At 53.8% G+C, this 16045-nt stretch overlaps 2 protein-coding genes across 3 annotated transcripts; one reads left to right on the plus strand and one right to left on the minus strand.

The window, feature by feature from the left end:
- Positions 1-39: 39 nt before the first annotated feature.
- GET3 (guided entry of tail-anchored proteins factor 3, ATPase) lies at positions 40-8121 on the minus strand (the record flags this gene model as incomplete). The annotated part of the gene is given in 7 exon segments (NM_001098864.1): positions 40-379; positions 778-975; positions 1070-1177; positions 2926-3076; positions 3164-3312; positions 6948-7095; positions 7955-8121. Coding segments are annotated over 7 exon segments (1047 nt in total). The 3' UTR covers positions 40-247.
- Positions 8122-10025: 1904 nt separating this feature from the next.
- TRIR (telomerase RNA component interacting RNase) lies at positions 10026-13089 on the plus strand. 2 transcript variants are annotated; one of them, NM_001083371.2, is given in 3 exon segments: positions 10032-10412; positions 12306-12383; positions 12670-13089. In NM_001083371.2, coding segments are annotated over 3 exon segments (543 nt in total). In that variant the 5' UTR covers positions 10032-10055; the 3' UTR covers positions 12778-13089.
- The last annotated feature ends 2956 nt before the right edge of the window (positions 13090-16045 follow it).

Genomic DNA, 16045 nt, shown 5'->3' on the forward strand with positions numbered 1-16045 from the left:
GTATTAAGCCCCAGCTCCCACCTCATATCAATATCCACAGAAGTTTAAGATCATTTTATTGAGGGAGGAGAAGTGGGGAGAGGTGGGGGGCAGCTATAGCTCCCCCAGCCCCACCAGGGGGAAAAGACCCCCTCCCCGCCTCCCATCCCCCAAGTGGTTCCCCTGTATTAGGGGGGGAACTTTGTGCAAACTCTGCCCCGGTGGGTGGCGGGTGGGTGTGAAATGGCAGCTGGGGCTGGTGGAGGTGCTACTGCGCGCTGGGGGGCTTGTAGGGCTCCAGGAGGAGAGCGGAGAAGGTGTTGACCTTGTCTGCTCCCCGAACCTCATGGGGCAGCAGCGGCAGCTTCACAATGTGGAAGTCTTCATATAGGTCCTCCATCTGTGGCGGGGGCAGAAGGCAGCAGTCAGGGGGCCCCGGGGCAGGGATAGGATGTGATCGGTGTAAAGGGTCAGGCTGGGGGGTCTCAGGTCAGGGAGAGAATATGAGCAAGGACTTCACAGGGTCATGGGTGGGAGTGGCGCCAGTGAGGTCAGAGATCACAGGCCTGGACCTCCCACTCCCCAGGATCAGAGATACTCAGGCCAGCTAGTCTACAAAGGCCAGAATTAGGTCTGAAGCAGGAGATGAAGGGCAGGGGATTAGGCAGATGAACAGAGAGTGAGATGGAGCAAAAGATCAGAGAACACAGTAAAAGGTCAGCTAGGCCGGCTGGGCTGGGCTAGACCGCAGCTTCTGGGGTCAAAGTGTGAGACTGGCGGGAGGGTGGGTGTGCACACCTGATCCAGGTACTTGGCTTGGATCTTGTGGCGGGCCTCACACATCTTGCAGGGCTTCTCGGGATCAGGGAAGACGAGCTGGTTGACGATGATGTTGTGCGTGTCAATCTTGCACTTGGCCAGCTCCTGGATCAGCCGTTCGGTTTCATACAGGGACAGGAACTCCGCGATGCACACACAGATGAAGGTTGTTTGCTCCTGCAGGAGGCAAGAGAGGACAGGGAAGGGCAGGTCTCAGCCCTGTCCCCGTGGTTCCCGGAGCCTCTCACCGCCCACCTGGACCTGAACTCACAGGGTCCTTGAACTGCTCGCTGACCGAGCGGATGACAGGCAGCGTCTCCTCTAGCTTGGAGGCCAGCTGGTCTGCGTTCATGTCGCCGAGGCCCAGCATGTTGCACATCTATGGGGATGGGAGAGGGCTCATGGTTTACCTGGTGCCCATTACACTCCCTGGGTCCAGCTCACTAGACAACTTGGTTGGGGAGGGCAGGGCGGATGGGGGGAGATGGGAGGAAACGAATCCCAACACCTCCCAGTGGTTTAAGATGTGGGCCCTTGAGCAGATCATACGGGTCCAGCCCCAGCTCTGCCATTTTTGTGGGGCCATGGCCAGGTTAGTGCCTCGGTTTCCCCATGTGTAGAGCTGCTGTCCTATACAACACACTGTCACACACTCAGAAGCGTGCCTGGCACACAGGAAATGCTCCACAAATTTTACTATCTGAGGGGGGCTTCCCTGATGGCTCAGTGGTTAAGAATCCACCTGCCAAAGCGGGAGACATGAGTTTGATCCCTGATCCCAGAAGATCCCACATGCTGAGGAGCAACTAAGCCTGTATGCCCCAACTACGGAAGCCCCTGCACCTAGAGACTGTGCTCTGAAACAAGAGAAGCCACTGCAGTGAGAAGCCCAGGCACTGCAACTAGAGAGTAATCTCCGCTTGCTGTAACTAGAGAAAAGCCCTCGCAGAAATGGAGACCCAGAGCAACCACCAATAGAAAAAAAAGTTACTACCTGAGATTCAAGTTCCCACTAGGGGACCACCCATAACCAGGGAGGTGGGAGTGGTGTGCAGAAGCGTGGGGTCAGTAGGGTTGTCATGTTTGTGCTAACAATAACCCATGGTGGGGGGATTCGCATGCTCTCCATTTGACAGACATGGCCTAGAGAGGGGACGTGACTTGAGGTCACAGAGCAGTATCACACCAGAGTGCAGTGCATCTGAACCTGGGTCACCTGGCTCTGGATACGGAAGTCCCCTAAAGAGGAACCTTCAAGTCGTGAACTTTTGAAGATACAAACATACATCTGGTTTCAGCCAGAAACCAGAGCTTGTGCTATTAATGTCAGGCGCGACTGAAACTGCAGCTTGCCCTCTGTCTCCTATTGCTGACGATCCTTCAGCTCTACCACCTTCGACCTCCTCTCCCTTCTCCAGTCAGTAACTCTTCTTGCCTGATCTGTATGCCAACTGTTGTACTGCACTACTGCACTTTCTAAGGTACTGCCCTGTGAACTTAAAAATGTTTTATTTTTTGTATTTTTTATGTATTATTTGTGCAAGAAGTATTATAAACCCATTACAGTATGGTATGGGCTTCCCTGGGGGCTCAGCAGTAAAGAACCCGCCTGCTGATGCAGGAGACTCAGGTTTGATCCCTGGGTTGGGAAGATCCCCTGGTGAAGGAAATGACAACCAACTCCCGAATTCTTGCCTGGGAAATCCCATGGACAGAGGAGCCTGGTGGGCTACAGTTCATGGGGTCACAACAAAGTCAGAAGCGACTGAGCAATTAAACAACAGTACAGTAGAGAACTACAAAGACAACTGTGTTCTTTGGGTACCTGGTTTCTGTGTTGAACTTACGGACAAACTGGACTTACAAACTTGATCTCAGAACGGGACTCGTTCATATGTACTGGACTTACTGTATGTGGTTTCAAGCTCTGTCTGGGGCACTCAAGAGGTGGAGGCAGGGACACCGAGGGCTGTGGAGGGGGGCGGACAGTTCCTCCACAGTGAAGACCCAACCCACCCACTGGGAAGCGCTGAGTGAGAGGGCACGTGGTAAAGGCCTTTGTCACGGTGTGACTGGGAGCCCTGCTCTGACTCAGGGGATTCCTGGCTGCCCGGGGGCCCTGCCTGCCTGTGAGATGAAGGGGCTGATCTGGTTCTTGATCTGCATGAGGCGGCCAAGCCCCCGCTCGACGATGGTGGGGAAGTTGAGCAGCCTCAGCGTGTGGCCTGTGGGCGCAGTGTCGAACACCACCACGGAGAAGTTCATGCCCTTCACCAGCCTGCAGGGAGAAGAGGGTCAGGCCCGCTCTGCCCTTTCTTCTGCCCCCAGCCCCAGGCAGCACCCAGTACCCCTGGCCGCGCCTGACCTCATCACCTCTGCGTAGCTCATGGCCTCGTCGATGCCTGGGAATGCGCTCATAGCTTCTTGCATCATCTTTTTGCCCATGCTCAGCATGTTGTCCTCTTCAAAGAACTCGTCTGGCAGCTCCGCCACGCCCAGGCTGGGGTCAATCTCCTTCGGGCCGAAGGGGTCAAGATTCAGGCTGCTGTGGCTGGGGCCTTGGCACCGAGGCACAGAGCCTGAGGGAGCCTGGGGTGCACCTGAGCACAGCCCACCATTGGTCACAGCTGAGGAGACCCCCGAGGTGCCATGACCCCTCCCTTAGGCACTTCAGGTATTCAGCGACCACAGATTGTCAAACAAGCAGATGGAAGATTGTCAACTGTCCTCAGTGCCCAGATGGAACCCAGAGCCCACTTCAAGGCCTTTTCTTTTTATCTGGCCACATCACGCAATGTGTGGGATCTGAGTTCCCTGAAAAGGGATCGAACCCGTGCCGCCTGCAGTGGAAGCACCGGGTCTTAACCACTGGACTGCTGGGGAAGTCCCTGCAGGGACTTTTCACTGGCTGTTCCCCGACCCAGCCCAGGACCTCTTCCAGATCAGTCCTGTAACATGAGTCTTCCTTAAATGCCCAACCTAACAGTGCAGCCCTAGCCCCCGCGGCCCTCTTTTCCTTTCTCCTTAACATCTGGCCTCTTGAAGATCCCCTGGAGAAGGAAACGGAAACCCACTCCAGTATTCTTGCCTGGGAAATCCTATGGAGAGAGGAGCCTGGTGTGCTACAGTCCATGGGACCATAATGGAGTCAGACACAACTTAGCAACTAAGCACACACGCACATGGTGTCTACTTATCACATTTATCACCATCTCCACACCAGAGTGCCGGCCCCATGAGGGAAGAGGTTTGGATTGTCTTGTTCACTGTGGTGTCCCCAATACCTGGGAAGTGTGTGGCACAGAGTAGCTCCTCAACTTGGATGTAGGATCCATGAAAGGATAACCAGCCTGGGGTCCCTGGCCTGTCTTGCACTCAACGCCTCTCTATCCTCTGCCTGCGTTACCTCTTTTTCTTCTTTTTTTTTTAATAATTATTTTATTTATTTTTGGCAATGCTGAGTTCTTCTTTGCTGCAAGGGCTTTTCTCTAATTGTAGTGTGCAGGCTTCTCATCGCGGCGGCTTCTCTTTTTGTGGAGCACAAGCTCTAGGGCTCTCGGGCTTCAGTAGTTGCCGCACCCAGGCTCTAGAGCACAGGTTCAACGGTTGCAGCACATGGGCTTAGTTGCTCTTCGGCACGTGGGATCCTCCTGCATCGCGGGGATCAAACCCGTGTCTCCAGCATTGTAGGTGGATTCTTTACCACTGAGCCACCAGGGAAGCCCGTACCTCTTCTTTCTGAGTTCATGGTTTCTGTGGTGAATCCCTCAACTCCCTGGCCTCAGAGACCACTTCCCTGTGGGGGAAGTCACACCCTTGATGGGTTATTCCTAGCTACTGGCCCACTCTTTGACCCCAGCTCTCTCAACTTCTAGATCTCTCTGGGCCAGCTCATCCCCACCCCTCTGCCCCCTTGTTCACTGTCGGTGTTCCTCTTGGCCAGCACCCTTATCCAGCCGAGTCTCCAAAGGATGCTTCTGCATACACACACTCTCTTTTCCCTCTGCAGTTGGCAAAAGCACCATTCTCATTATTTGCAGCTCGCTGGCATGGCTGCACCAAGGTAAACATCCGAGGAACACGCCTGACAAATAGCTTCACCTTGCTCCCCACTGCTGATCGCTAATCTCCAATGGGCATTTGACGAGCCAGACAATGCACCGGTGGGAGTATTAACGCCACATCTTCTCCTTCCTCAAACACTTTCTTTCACAAGTGGCCCGCAGTCTCTGCTGGGGCTTGTGCCTCAGTGAGAAAGTGAAGCCACTGGCCACCAACACTCTCATTTCACCCTAGAAAATGCCCCAGTCCTTCCTTCCAAGCCCCTGGTCCTGGCAGAGCCCAAGTCCTGGGTCTGTGCACTGGAGCAAGCAGACGCCCACTTGAGGCCCCTCCTCGGCTAGCATCCTTATTCCCTCCTGAAGCATTTTTTTTTTTTTTGGGCCACACTGAACAGCTTCTGGGACCTTAGTTCCTGAACCAGCGGTTGAACCTGGTCCTCAGTAAAGAGAGAGAGCCCAGAGCTCTAACCACTGGACTGCCAGAGAATTCTCTGAAGCATTTGTATCAGCAAACACACGTGCTCTTAGCATCTCCTTTCTCAGAAAAGCCTTCCTTAACGCTCGTTCCCATTTCCCTCCAGGGATGGCCACGCTCACTTCTCTGCTCCCATCATGGTGATCACTGTCTCCACTTTGGTTCACCCACTCCAGGCAGGCTGTTGTGCCCATTCCCAGGGTGATCTGCTTAAAACAGATGTGCCTGTCAGAGCCAGCAATCTTTCTGCCCAAGTCCCTTTGTCCTCCTCAAGTTTAGGAGCCGGGACTATCTTGCTTCCCTCCCACCTCACCTGGGGCTCCTCCTTGGCCTCTTTCACTGATTCTTCCTCTTTCTCTGCTGGACCCTAAATGCTGATATGCCCCCAGAGTTGTTTCTAGGCCTCTCTATTCTCTCACTCTTTCCTCTATTCATGCAGCTTTAAATAAATATCACCCTTGGGACAATGACTCTCAATGCCAACCTCTTCCTCTAGGCTCATATAACTAAGCCACTGTCCTGATGTCTCCATCTGGATGACCAGTGGGCACCTTGGTCTCACTAAGCCAAATAAAATTCCCCATTTTTGCCTTCTACACCTGCTCCTCTCCCAGTCTTCTCCATCTCAGTTGCCCAGGGAGTCAACTAAGACATGTACTGAATTCATTTCTTTTCCTCATGCATTATAACCAAACAGTCAAACTGCTTTAATTCCAAAATACATCCCAGGGATTTCCCTGGTGGTCTAGTGGTTAAGAATCCGCCTTCCAATGCAGGGGATGCAGACACAATACCCGGTCAGGGAACTAAGATCCCAATGCCATGGGGCAACTAAACCCACATACTGCAACAGAAGCCCCTGTATATGACAATGAAGACCCACTGCAGCCAAACAAATGAAAATAAATCCCAAATTTTGCCACTTCTCACCTCCCTCCCCACCAAGTTTTGGCTGCCACCATTTCTAGTCTGGTCACTGTCCCAGTTCTCTTTGTTTTCATTCTTGACTTTAGAGTCCAATCTCTTCATGAAAGCTACAGGGAACTTTTCGAAAAACGATAAGGCCCATGACATTATTCGGCTTAAAACAAACAGCTTCCCATTAAACTTGGAATCAGGGACTTCCCTAGTGGTCCAGTGCCTAAGACTCCACCCTCCCAATGCAGGGGACCTGGGTTCAACACCTGGTTGGGAAACTAGATCCCACATGCTGCAACTAAAGATTCTGTGTGCTGCAACTAAGACCTGGCACTAAGGTCCAGAGCAACCAAATACATAATAAAAATAAATATAAAAATATGTATAAACTTGGAAACAAAGCTGAAGTGCTCCCAGTGGCCTGCTAGGTCCTATACCATGTGACTCTTATTGATGTCTCCCTCCCCTCCCCTTGCTCACAATCTCCAGCTACTCTGGTTTCCTTTCTGATCCACAAACGTCTCTCACCCAGTCCCCTGTGGGTATGCTGAAGAGGGGAAAGTGGAGAGACAAGAGGCTGGAGAACCGGCAGGACATGGTAGCTAATGATGGGTGTTCACAGGAAAGGCCTGAAGGTGCCTTTGACAGAATTGGGGGGTGGGGCGTGGCGTAGGCCTGAGCCCTATTGCACTCACCATGGCAAAGAGGTTGTCATAGCCTTTGACCTTGGTAGGCACCTTGGAGAACTTCTGGTCAAATGCATCGGAGATGTTGTGGGCTGGGTCGGTGGAGATGATCAGAACACTCTCCCGCCCCTTGGACAGCTGGACTGCTAGGCTGCAGCTGGGCAAAAGAAAGGTCAAAAGGTGGGGGGGGGTGGTGGTGAAGAGTCAGGCTCTGCTCCCTAGGTCTGCAAGGGGAGATGAAGGGTCGCAGGAGCAGGGGACCTGGATCAGTAAGGGCCTTGAGAGAAGAGTATGGAGGACTGTGGGATCAGGCCTCAATCTCTGCAGTGGGACCCTCTCAGATCTCACCTACTGAACCTTTCACCTGACTAGACTGGTAAGATTCGGCTGAGTGTGTCAGTCTGGTGTGATGCCTGCTTCTTCGCTGGCACAGAGTGGCATCACGATCTGGCTGTCCAGCCAGCATAGCCTGACCCTGTGTCCGCTCCCTCAACGCTAAGCTAAGGGGTCCTTTGCACCTCTTGCTAAACTCGGTGGTTCGGTCCATTTGTCCAGGGTAATCTGCTCGGGGGATCCCTCCCTCTCCTCCCAGCTGATTGGGATAGCCTGATCATGTGCCCTCCCTCCCGCCTTCCACCCCCACGTGGGCAGAGAATGCCAAGGTTCACCAGATTAGGATAGTTCGCTCAGGTGCCCCTCCCCTTCTCTGGGCACACTCTGGTACAGTCTACCTGGTGGGATATCTAAATGCTCTCCCGGACCCCGTGCGCTGTATTCAACGTGGTTCAGCCCTTGTGCCCCAAAAGGGATGGTCCAACTCAGAGGGTGCCCGGCCGGCTTTCAGGAGATATCTTCCATTTGCTCCAGATAACTTCTGAAGAGTACAATCCAGAAGACCCCGCCCCAGCCCTCTTGCCCGGCTGGTGCTGGGGTGCTGTAAGACCCGGTCTTTCGCCTCCCCTTCACCCTGTGGTACATCCCACCCGTTTTCCCGGCCCCCACCGCAGCCCTTTTACCTGCAGGTTGTTTTGCCAACTCCACCTTTGCCCCCAACGAAGATCCACTTAAGGCTGCGCTGCTCGATGATGTTGCTAAGCGTGGGCTCCAGCGGCTCCACATCAGGGGCATCCTCGAACTCCTCTGCCTCAACCCCCCACCCGGCCACCCCTGCCGCCATCTTGGAACCGGCTCACGTGATCAAGCGGAGCGCACCATGCAAATTACCTGCAGGGGAACTTTCCTATCATATCCCCATCAGGGCTAGAAGGGTGAACTAATTTCCTCATAGCTTAACTTCTAGGAGCTAATAGAAGCTATATGTCCAATGTCTTCCCTTCCAAGCTTCACCATGTCAGCCTCTTGTCTACATTTTCTTCAAAGACTCCCCCTGTCTAATTAATGCATTGGTACATCCCAGGATACCCCCTTTACTGATTGGCCTCTAAGTCTAGCAGCACTCCTTTCATTGGCTACATCTTTTCTTACTTTCACCAAACACTCTCACGTCCCGGTAGCGCCAACCTCCCCTTAGCAACCGACCAAACACCCATTCCATGCCCTTTTCAAGAAGTTAGTTCCGAGGTCCCCCCCTGACCTGACTCCATAGGCTCAACTTCTTGTCGATCATTTCCCGCCCCTATTCTCCGAACTGGGTCCCAGCACCCCTCAGGTACGTCTCTTCTGTCATTCAATTGGCTGGGAGCCATCGGGCTCCGGATGCAAACCAATCACAGACGAACCGATTAGTTTGGCTGGAGACAGTTTCGGCGCTGCGAGTGGGTTAGAGAGAGAATTACTCCAGTTGTGGGCGAGGTCCGCAGATCCTTGTCTAGTGAGCCCTGAGCTCCTATGCGGGCTTGCATCCTTGTCGTAGAAGGCACCCGATTCCCCAAAGCCTGCTTCCACTTTACCCCAGGTTCGAGGGGAAACTTCAATTCAGCCAATTCTGTTTTAAACTCTGCCCTGGGCAGGAATATATGCTTGGTCCCAGGCCCTTTTGCGGACCCACTCCAGTACTCTTGCCTGGAAAATCCCATGGATGGAGGAGCCTGGTAGGCTGCAGTCCATGGGGTCGCTAAGAGTCGGACACGACTGAGCGACTTCACTTTCACTTTTCACTTTCATGCATTGGAGAAGGAAATGGCAACCCACTCCAGTGTTCTTGCCTGGAGAATCCCAGGGATGGGGGAGCCTGGTGGGCTGCCGTCTATGGGGTCGCACAGAGTCGGACACGACTGAAGTGACTTAGAATACCTTAGTTGGAGACTCCAACCTAGAAATATCCGCGGCTTCATTTCAGTACTCTAGCACATAAAGAACTTCACTTTCACTTTTCACTTTCATGCATTGGAGAAGGAAATGGCAACCCACTCCAGTGTTCTTGCTTGGAGAATCCCAGGGATGGGGGAGCCTGGTGGGCTTCCGTCTATGGGGTCGCACAGAATCGGACACGACTGAAGCGACTTAGCAGCAGCAGCACATAAAGTAATACCCTGATTTGCAGATATGAACCTCTCAGCTCCTTGGAGTGAGCTGCGTCTGTTTCCAAATGAAAGCTGCATCCCAGAAATAGGTACCTAATCAAGAGATACCCCCATTTCTGTTCTCGGGGACCAGGCTAGATATGCCCTCTAGCTAGTTTTAGTTAGGGACCCAGGTTCCGAGGTATCAGCTGAGCACACAGCCAGGCAACGTCTCTCCCCTCATTGAGATTATCCCGGGTGTCAGGAGATTCTAGCCCCGAAAAGCCAGTACACCACCGAGTCCCAAGCGGGAACCTCACTCCGAGAGCCAGCTACAATACCCAGAACCAAACAATAGTCTCATTCCGGAAGAGACCATCTCTGCATAACGCCAGCAGGAGCCTAGCAGGGTTATAATGTTCCGCGGGACCCGGCGGGGCGGGCCGGGGCGGGCCGGGGCAGCTGCTTGAGGGCGCGCCGCGTCAGGCCTTATTCCTCATTTGCCCCGCCCCTCATGCCCCGCCCCCACTGCGGTCGCCTAAGCACCAAGACGGGTCTTCCCGGCATGCATTGCCCGGGACCAGGCTTGTCGGGCGCCAAGCGCGGGGCCGGGAGCGGCCTTCCCGGAGTCCTTTGCGCGGCACCTGGTGACAAAATGGCTGCCCGAGGGAGACGGGCGGAGCCTCCCGGTCGGGAGGCGCCGGGCCCCGCGGGTGGCGGCGGCGGCGGCGGCGGAAGCCGATGGGCTGAGTCGGGGCCCGGGACGTCGCCCGAGAGCGGGGATGATGAAGTGTCGGGCGCGGGTTCGAGCCCGGTGTCGGGCGGCGTGAACTTGTTCGCCAACGACGGCAGCTTCCTGGAGCTGTTCAAGCGGAAGATGGAGGAGGAGCAGCGGCAGCGGCAGGAGGAGCCGCCCCCGGGCCCGCAGCGACCCGATCAGCCAGCCACCGCTGCTGCCGCGGGTCCCGGGGATCCGAAGAGGAAGGGCGGTCCGGGCCCCACGCTCAGCTTCGTAAGGAGCCGCGGGGGTGGGGGCGGGCGCCAGGGTCTTCCTTGGCCTGGGGAATCGGGACCGAGAAAGGGGATCGGGATCCAGGTCCACCCTCTGACCCCGATCAGGGGGCCGTCCGGGTCACCCGCTGAGGATTCAGAACCTGGATTCCCGACAAGAGAGGTCTGGGGGCGGAGATGGGGACCCCAGGAGTCTGCCCGCAGGAACTGGGAGCTGGGGGGGCGGGGGATTCCATTGGAAACAGCGTTCCGAGGATCGGGAGACCAGGGTACTAGAATTCCTGTTTGAGTGGTACTCACCCGAACTTTGGATTTGGGGACCATCTTCTACTATGGGAATGGGTGTCATATTCAAGTCTGGAGTCTGAGCTGTGTGAATGAAAGACTCAGACTGCTTACTGTGTGACCTAGGAGATTTGCTTGAGTTCCATGATTCTCATTCGTCCGGTGTCCATTTATTGAGCACCTTACCTTGTGCTGGTCACTGTGCTAGGTGATGGATATGCTGTGCTGAACATGACAGGCATCACTGCTCTCCTGGAGCGTCTGAGATGGCCTAACCTCATTTTCCCTGCTTGAAAAAGTGGGCATCTTCTTATGTGATTACCACTGGGCAAGCCTTACAGGAAGGACTAAACCAGTGGTTCTCAACTGGGGACGATTTCCCCCTACCCCATCTCCACACTTGACGAAGTCTGGGGACATCCGTGGTCGTCAGAACGGACATTCATGAGCAGAGGGCAGGGCTGCTGCTCAACATCCTGAAACAGAACAACTCTCTCCTCCTCCTCCCCAGCAAACATGATCCAGTTCAAAATGTCATTAGTGCCTAAGATTGAGAAACTCTAGGCTAAAAGAGGGCACCTGTATTGATTGTCAACCCTGAGCTGGCTTTGTCTCTGGTGTTGAGAGCAAGTTCCTGTGGTGTGGAGAAAAAAAGTGTTGACTTAAGAGTAATGGACTTGGGTGGGGGTGCGTCAAGTTTCTTCATCTGTCAAAAATGAGTGTGAGAATAGTCTCAGCAGCTCAGGTCACTTTACACCTGGTTGAGGGCTAGGGACAGGATGTCTGTAAAGCCTGTCACGGCCCTTGGTACACAAGAAGCCCTCAGTTTGTGGGAGAAAATAGAGGACCGGGAGGAAAGTTCAGGCTAAATCTTAGATTTGAAGAATGGGAAGTGACAGGGCCTGGGCTGGTGTGAGAACTGGGTGGCAGCCGAGTGCCCCCCTGTGAATGAGAGTAGCAGTAGTTGTCACTGCCTTTTCCATTTGGTCATCGAGGGGCCATTTGTGGGAGCACCCTCAAAGAGGCCAGGCCAGGTTAGGTGTCAGGGAACAGCATTAGGCGGTGGCTAAGACTGCTGCTCCCTGGACTCAACACACCTGACCCTGAATCCAGCTCCACTGTCTGCTGTCAGCATGATCCAGAGGACAGCCTTCTCCTTTTCAAAGGTGTTTCCTCATCTGTCCAATGGGGACGGTTGTCACCTTCATCTTAAGGTGACTGTGAAAGTGGAAGGAGATGATACATCCAAAGCCACTTGGCACAGGGCTTAGTATACAGTAAGTGCTCAATAAAGGGAGCTGTTGCTGCCTGTGTGGTCTGTAATAGGGGATAGTGAGGACAGAGCTCATCCCCCTCCTGTGGGGATTCTTCTCTCTCCCTGGGAAGACAGCTGGGGGGCCCAGGACTGCCTGGGCATCATGGGCCCAGGGCAGGCGCTGAGTCGCGTGTGCTCCTCTCTGATTGCTGCGCAGGTCGGCCGGCTGGCGGAGCTGGGCGCGGCGTCGGGACGGGCCACCGGGCCGGGCTAGGAAGGTGTAGTGGGCCTCAGCGCCGCCAAGGGCGGGCCCCGGCTCCTGTAACCGTTGCAGTCTTCTGTCCCTTCACCCAGGTGGGCAAGCGCAGAGGCGGGAACAAACTAGCCCTCAAGACGGGAATAGTAGCCAAGAAGCAGAAGACGGAGGATGAGGTGAGCAGACCGGTTGTGGCAGGGACTGCCTCTGTTGCCTTTTCCTTCTAGCCTCAGCGCCTGGCTGAGGTGCCCCATCCCTCCCTCTTCAGTATCTGGCCCTTGGATGGATGTACTGGGTGGGGGAGGAGGGCTTTCAACCCAGCTCCTAGATAACTTGCCTCTGCTTATCTTTATCTCAGACCCAATATGCTGTGGGTAGGTCAGCTGTCTCAGGACAGTCCTGACCCTGGTTCCTGGCATCCCCTTCCCAACCCCCTGTGTATCCCTCCTCCCCCCCCCACAGGTATTAACAAGTAAAGGTGATGCATGGGCCAAGTACATGGCAGAGGTGAAAAAGTACAAAGCCCACCAGTGCGGTGATGATGATAAAACGCGGCCCCTGGTGAAATGACCCCCCTCCCTGCCTGCCCACGGCCTGGGACTCTCTGCGATGTACATAACTATTTAATGCAGTGGCAGCGCGGCAGCCTTTCCCCCCAAGGACTTATACACAGAAGGAAACCGAGATGCTTCCCGCAGCTGCGGATGATTCTCCAGGACTCTTTTTTACCTTGAGCACTTGCCTCCTGAGACTTCATAGAACAGTGTTTTACTGTCCCCTCTCCTCCCTCCCACTGGCTCTTTCTGTCTTCCTTTTCTCACCCCCACCTCCCACCCTTTAGCCATCACTTCTGGGAAGTAAAGAACATGACTTAGTGCCGGAGTTGTGTGCTTGGTTTGCCTTCTTTGCTCTCTACAACTTAAGCCCTTCCCTCTTGGCTGGTTGCACACCCACCAAAGGCTGGGTCTGCCCCAGTGATGTGGGGGTGTCGGGGATAACGGGGGTGCAGCCCCTCCTGGGGTTGAACTCTCCTCAGGATTCACGCCTGAGACACACACCCCACGCCCTGCTGTTGTGCTTGTTCAGTGTCTGCACAGTCCCATCTGGGCTGGGCCAAAGCTGTCAGTTCAGATCCAAAGACAAGGAGCACCTACTGGGTGCCTGGGTTTTTCTAGGCCCTGTGGCCACTGCAGTGAACAAAACAGACCACGTGTGCTTCCTGCCTTTGTGGAAAGAAACAGACACAGATAAAAAGGGGAACCCATTTGGGGAGATGACTGCAAAGAAGTACAGGAGAGAGGCTGTAGGGAGACGTCGGATCAGAGTCCTGAGGGAGGTGAGGAAGCCTGTCTGTGGGGTAGTGAACAGCCAGTATACAGACAGGGAGGGTGCCTGGCCTTCATGGGGAGCTTTGAGGAGGCCACTGTGAGTGGAACTAGCTGAGTGAGAAGCCCGGATGTGTTGTATGCAGAGTCTCATGTGCTAGGCTGAGAATTTGGGACTTTATTCGTAAGAAGAAACCTTTGGGGGGCTGTGGTAAGGAGCGGCATGGTATGTTTTATATCTTAACAGGATCCCTCTGGCTGAAAGGGTCTGGGCAGAACCTGGGAGACGGAGGAGACCAGGCTGTGATCAGGCAAGAGGAGCTAATGGGGTGTTGGCAGTGGAGGAAGTAAAGAGGACCAGGATCTGGGTTCCAGTGGGGTTGGTCTGTCCTGCCAGCGACTTGTAGCCCTTCCAGGGAAGGTGTGGTTTTTTATATGATCAGGAAAAAGAATGCAAAAGGGCTTGTTTCTTCCACCTTGCAGAACAGGACAGCTGCTATACTAGGGGACAAGATGTCCTGAAGGAAGCCTGATGCCCCTCGTCCCCTACTAGTGTTCCTTGTAATTCTGTGTCTTCCTGGCCCCACTGCTCATCCTATTTGGAGCTGAAGGCTACCTGGCTGCCTGCTCTCCGTGGAGCCAACCAAGGTGTTAAGATGACTGTGCCTCCTAACTCAAATCTATTATGGAGCAACATCGAAGCATCCCAGCTGTGGGGCCATCTCCCAGGCCTTTCCAGGCATGAATGCTGAGCCTCTTGGCACTTGTGCCCATCCTATGGCCAGGCTCCAGTCCCTCTTCTATTAGGGGAGCATCATGATTCCAAAGACCATGGTGGTCACCACATGCCTGGGACCTGTAGAGGCAGAACGATGAAGGCTGAGTTAGCACCTGTCCATGGGGCCTCACAGGTGGCCCAGTGGTGAAGAACCTGCCTGCCAATGTGGCAGACACAGGAGACGTGGGTTCCATCCCTAGGTCGGGAAAATTCCTTGGAGGAGAACATGGCAACCCGATCCAGTATGCTTGCCTGGGAAATCCCATGGATAGAAGAGCCTGGTGGGCTACAGTCCATGGGGTTCAAAGAGACACAACTGAGCCCCGCCCACCCCCCGCCACAGCTTCACACTGCAAGATTCAGACTGTGCGGGGTGGGGAATTGCAAATATCAACAGTCCAAATTCCCTGTCCTAGTGGAGCTAACATTGTGGTTGTGGGGGAAACAAGAAACAAAATACACAACACCATTATACATTCTATAGGGGATTGGGGGGTGGGGAGGGGAGTATGAAAGGGGATCTGTGATGAGAGGGGGAACTGTAAACTGGTCAAGAATGGTCACACCATCTGTTGCAAGTCCTGAAGGAGGTGGGACAGGCAATGAGGATGGTCCTTGGAAGAGTGTTGCAGGCTTGAGCAACAGCAGGTGCAAAGACTGAGCTGAATCATGCCCAGCTTGAAGACTGAGCAAATAGACTGAAACAGGTGACATTCCTCCTTACTTCCTGCTAACACACAGTAAGGCTTGTCTGGTTTATTTCCCACATGAGGCAAAAGGTCTCCCTCCTTTGATGATGCTGAGCTGGCCCAGGTGTGATGTTCGCCTTGGAGTTGTAGTATGGGGGAAGGGATATAAGAAGCCAGTGGAGCCATCTCTACCTCCTCTTCCCTCAAAGCCACCAACAGCCGCTGGATCTTTAAAAAGAAACAAGTGGGAGAAGTAGGTCGCCCCTGCAGCAGCTCAGCCTCTATTCTGGAGTGTCAGCACTTCTTTTCACTGAGCTCACCTGCCCTGACCTGGGAAAAGAGAAGAGGGCAGAGAATCAAATTCAGGTTTTGGTGGGTCACACAGTCCCGGTTTAGCTGTGTGATCTTGGGTAAGTTATTTAGCCTTTCTGTGGTTCAGGTTATTCATCTATAAAATAGATGAAATACTGAAACATCTAGAATGAAGTTCTAAAGTAAGAACAATGCTCATATAGTCAACATTAACCCTGACATTCAAAGGGTCTGTTGTTGTTTCTCAAGGTGAAGCAGTTGCTTTGTGTCTGGGGACCTTGTTTGAGAAATATCTTGAAATGTGGGTGCAATGTGATGTGCTCAGGCAGGGAGGCTGTTGTAAACTGAGATGTGTTTGTCTCTTATCTCAGATTCCTGTTTTGGCTCCAATTTTTTGAATTTCTTTTTTGCACTGAGCTCTTCTAGTTGAAGTAAGTTTGCTGTGTACAGGGCTGTCGTGAGAATACCATTTATACACTGACAGGCACTAGGTGCATAAGAAATCAGCGGGCTTTTTTTTTTTTTTTCTTTCTTTCTTTCCGATTTTTCGATTCAGTACTGAAACCCACCATCTGGGGAAGAGAAAAAGACCCGTGATCATATGAGGGCCGATACTGTGGATCATACTGGCAGCAGCGCTCACATTCTTCTTCCCCGACTCCTCCCCACAAAGCCTGCGCAGAGCCGCTGGAAACTTGACATATCAAAAGTAGGGGGAGGGGCATTTTCTTGGA

Source organism: Bos taurus, chromosome 7 (assembly GCF_002263795.3).
Source record: "Bos taurus isolate L1 Dominette 01449 registration number 42190680 breed Hereford chromosome 7, ARS-UCD2.0, whole genome shotgun sequence".
Taxonomy (NCBI): Eukaryota; Metazoa; Chordata; class Mammalia; order Artiodactyla; family Bovidae; genus Bos; species Bos taurus.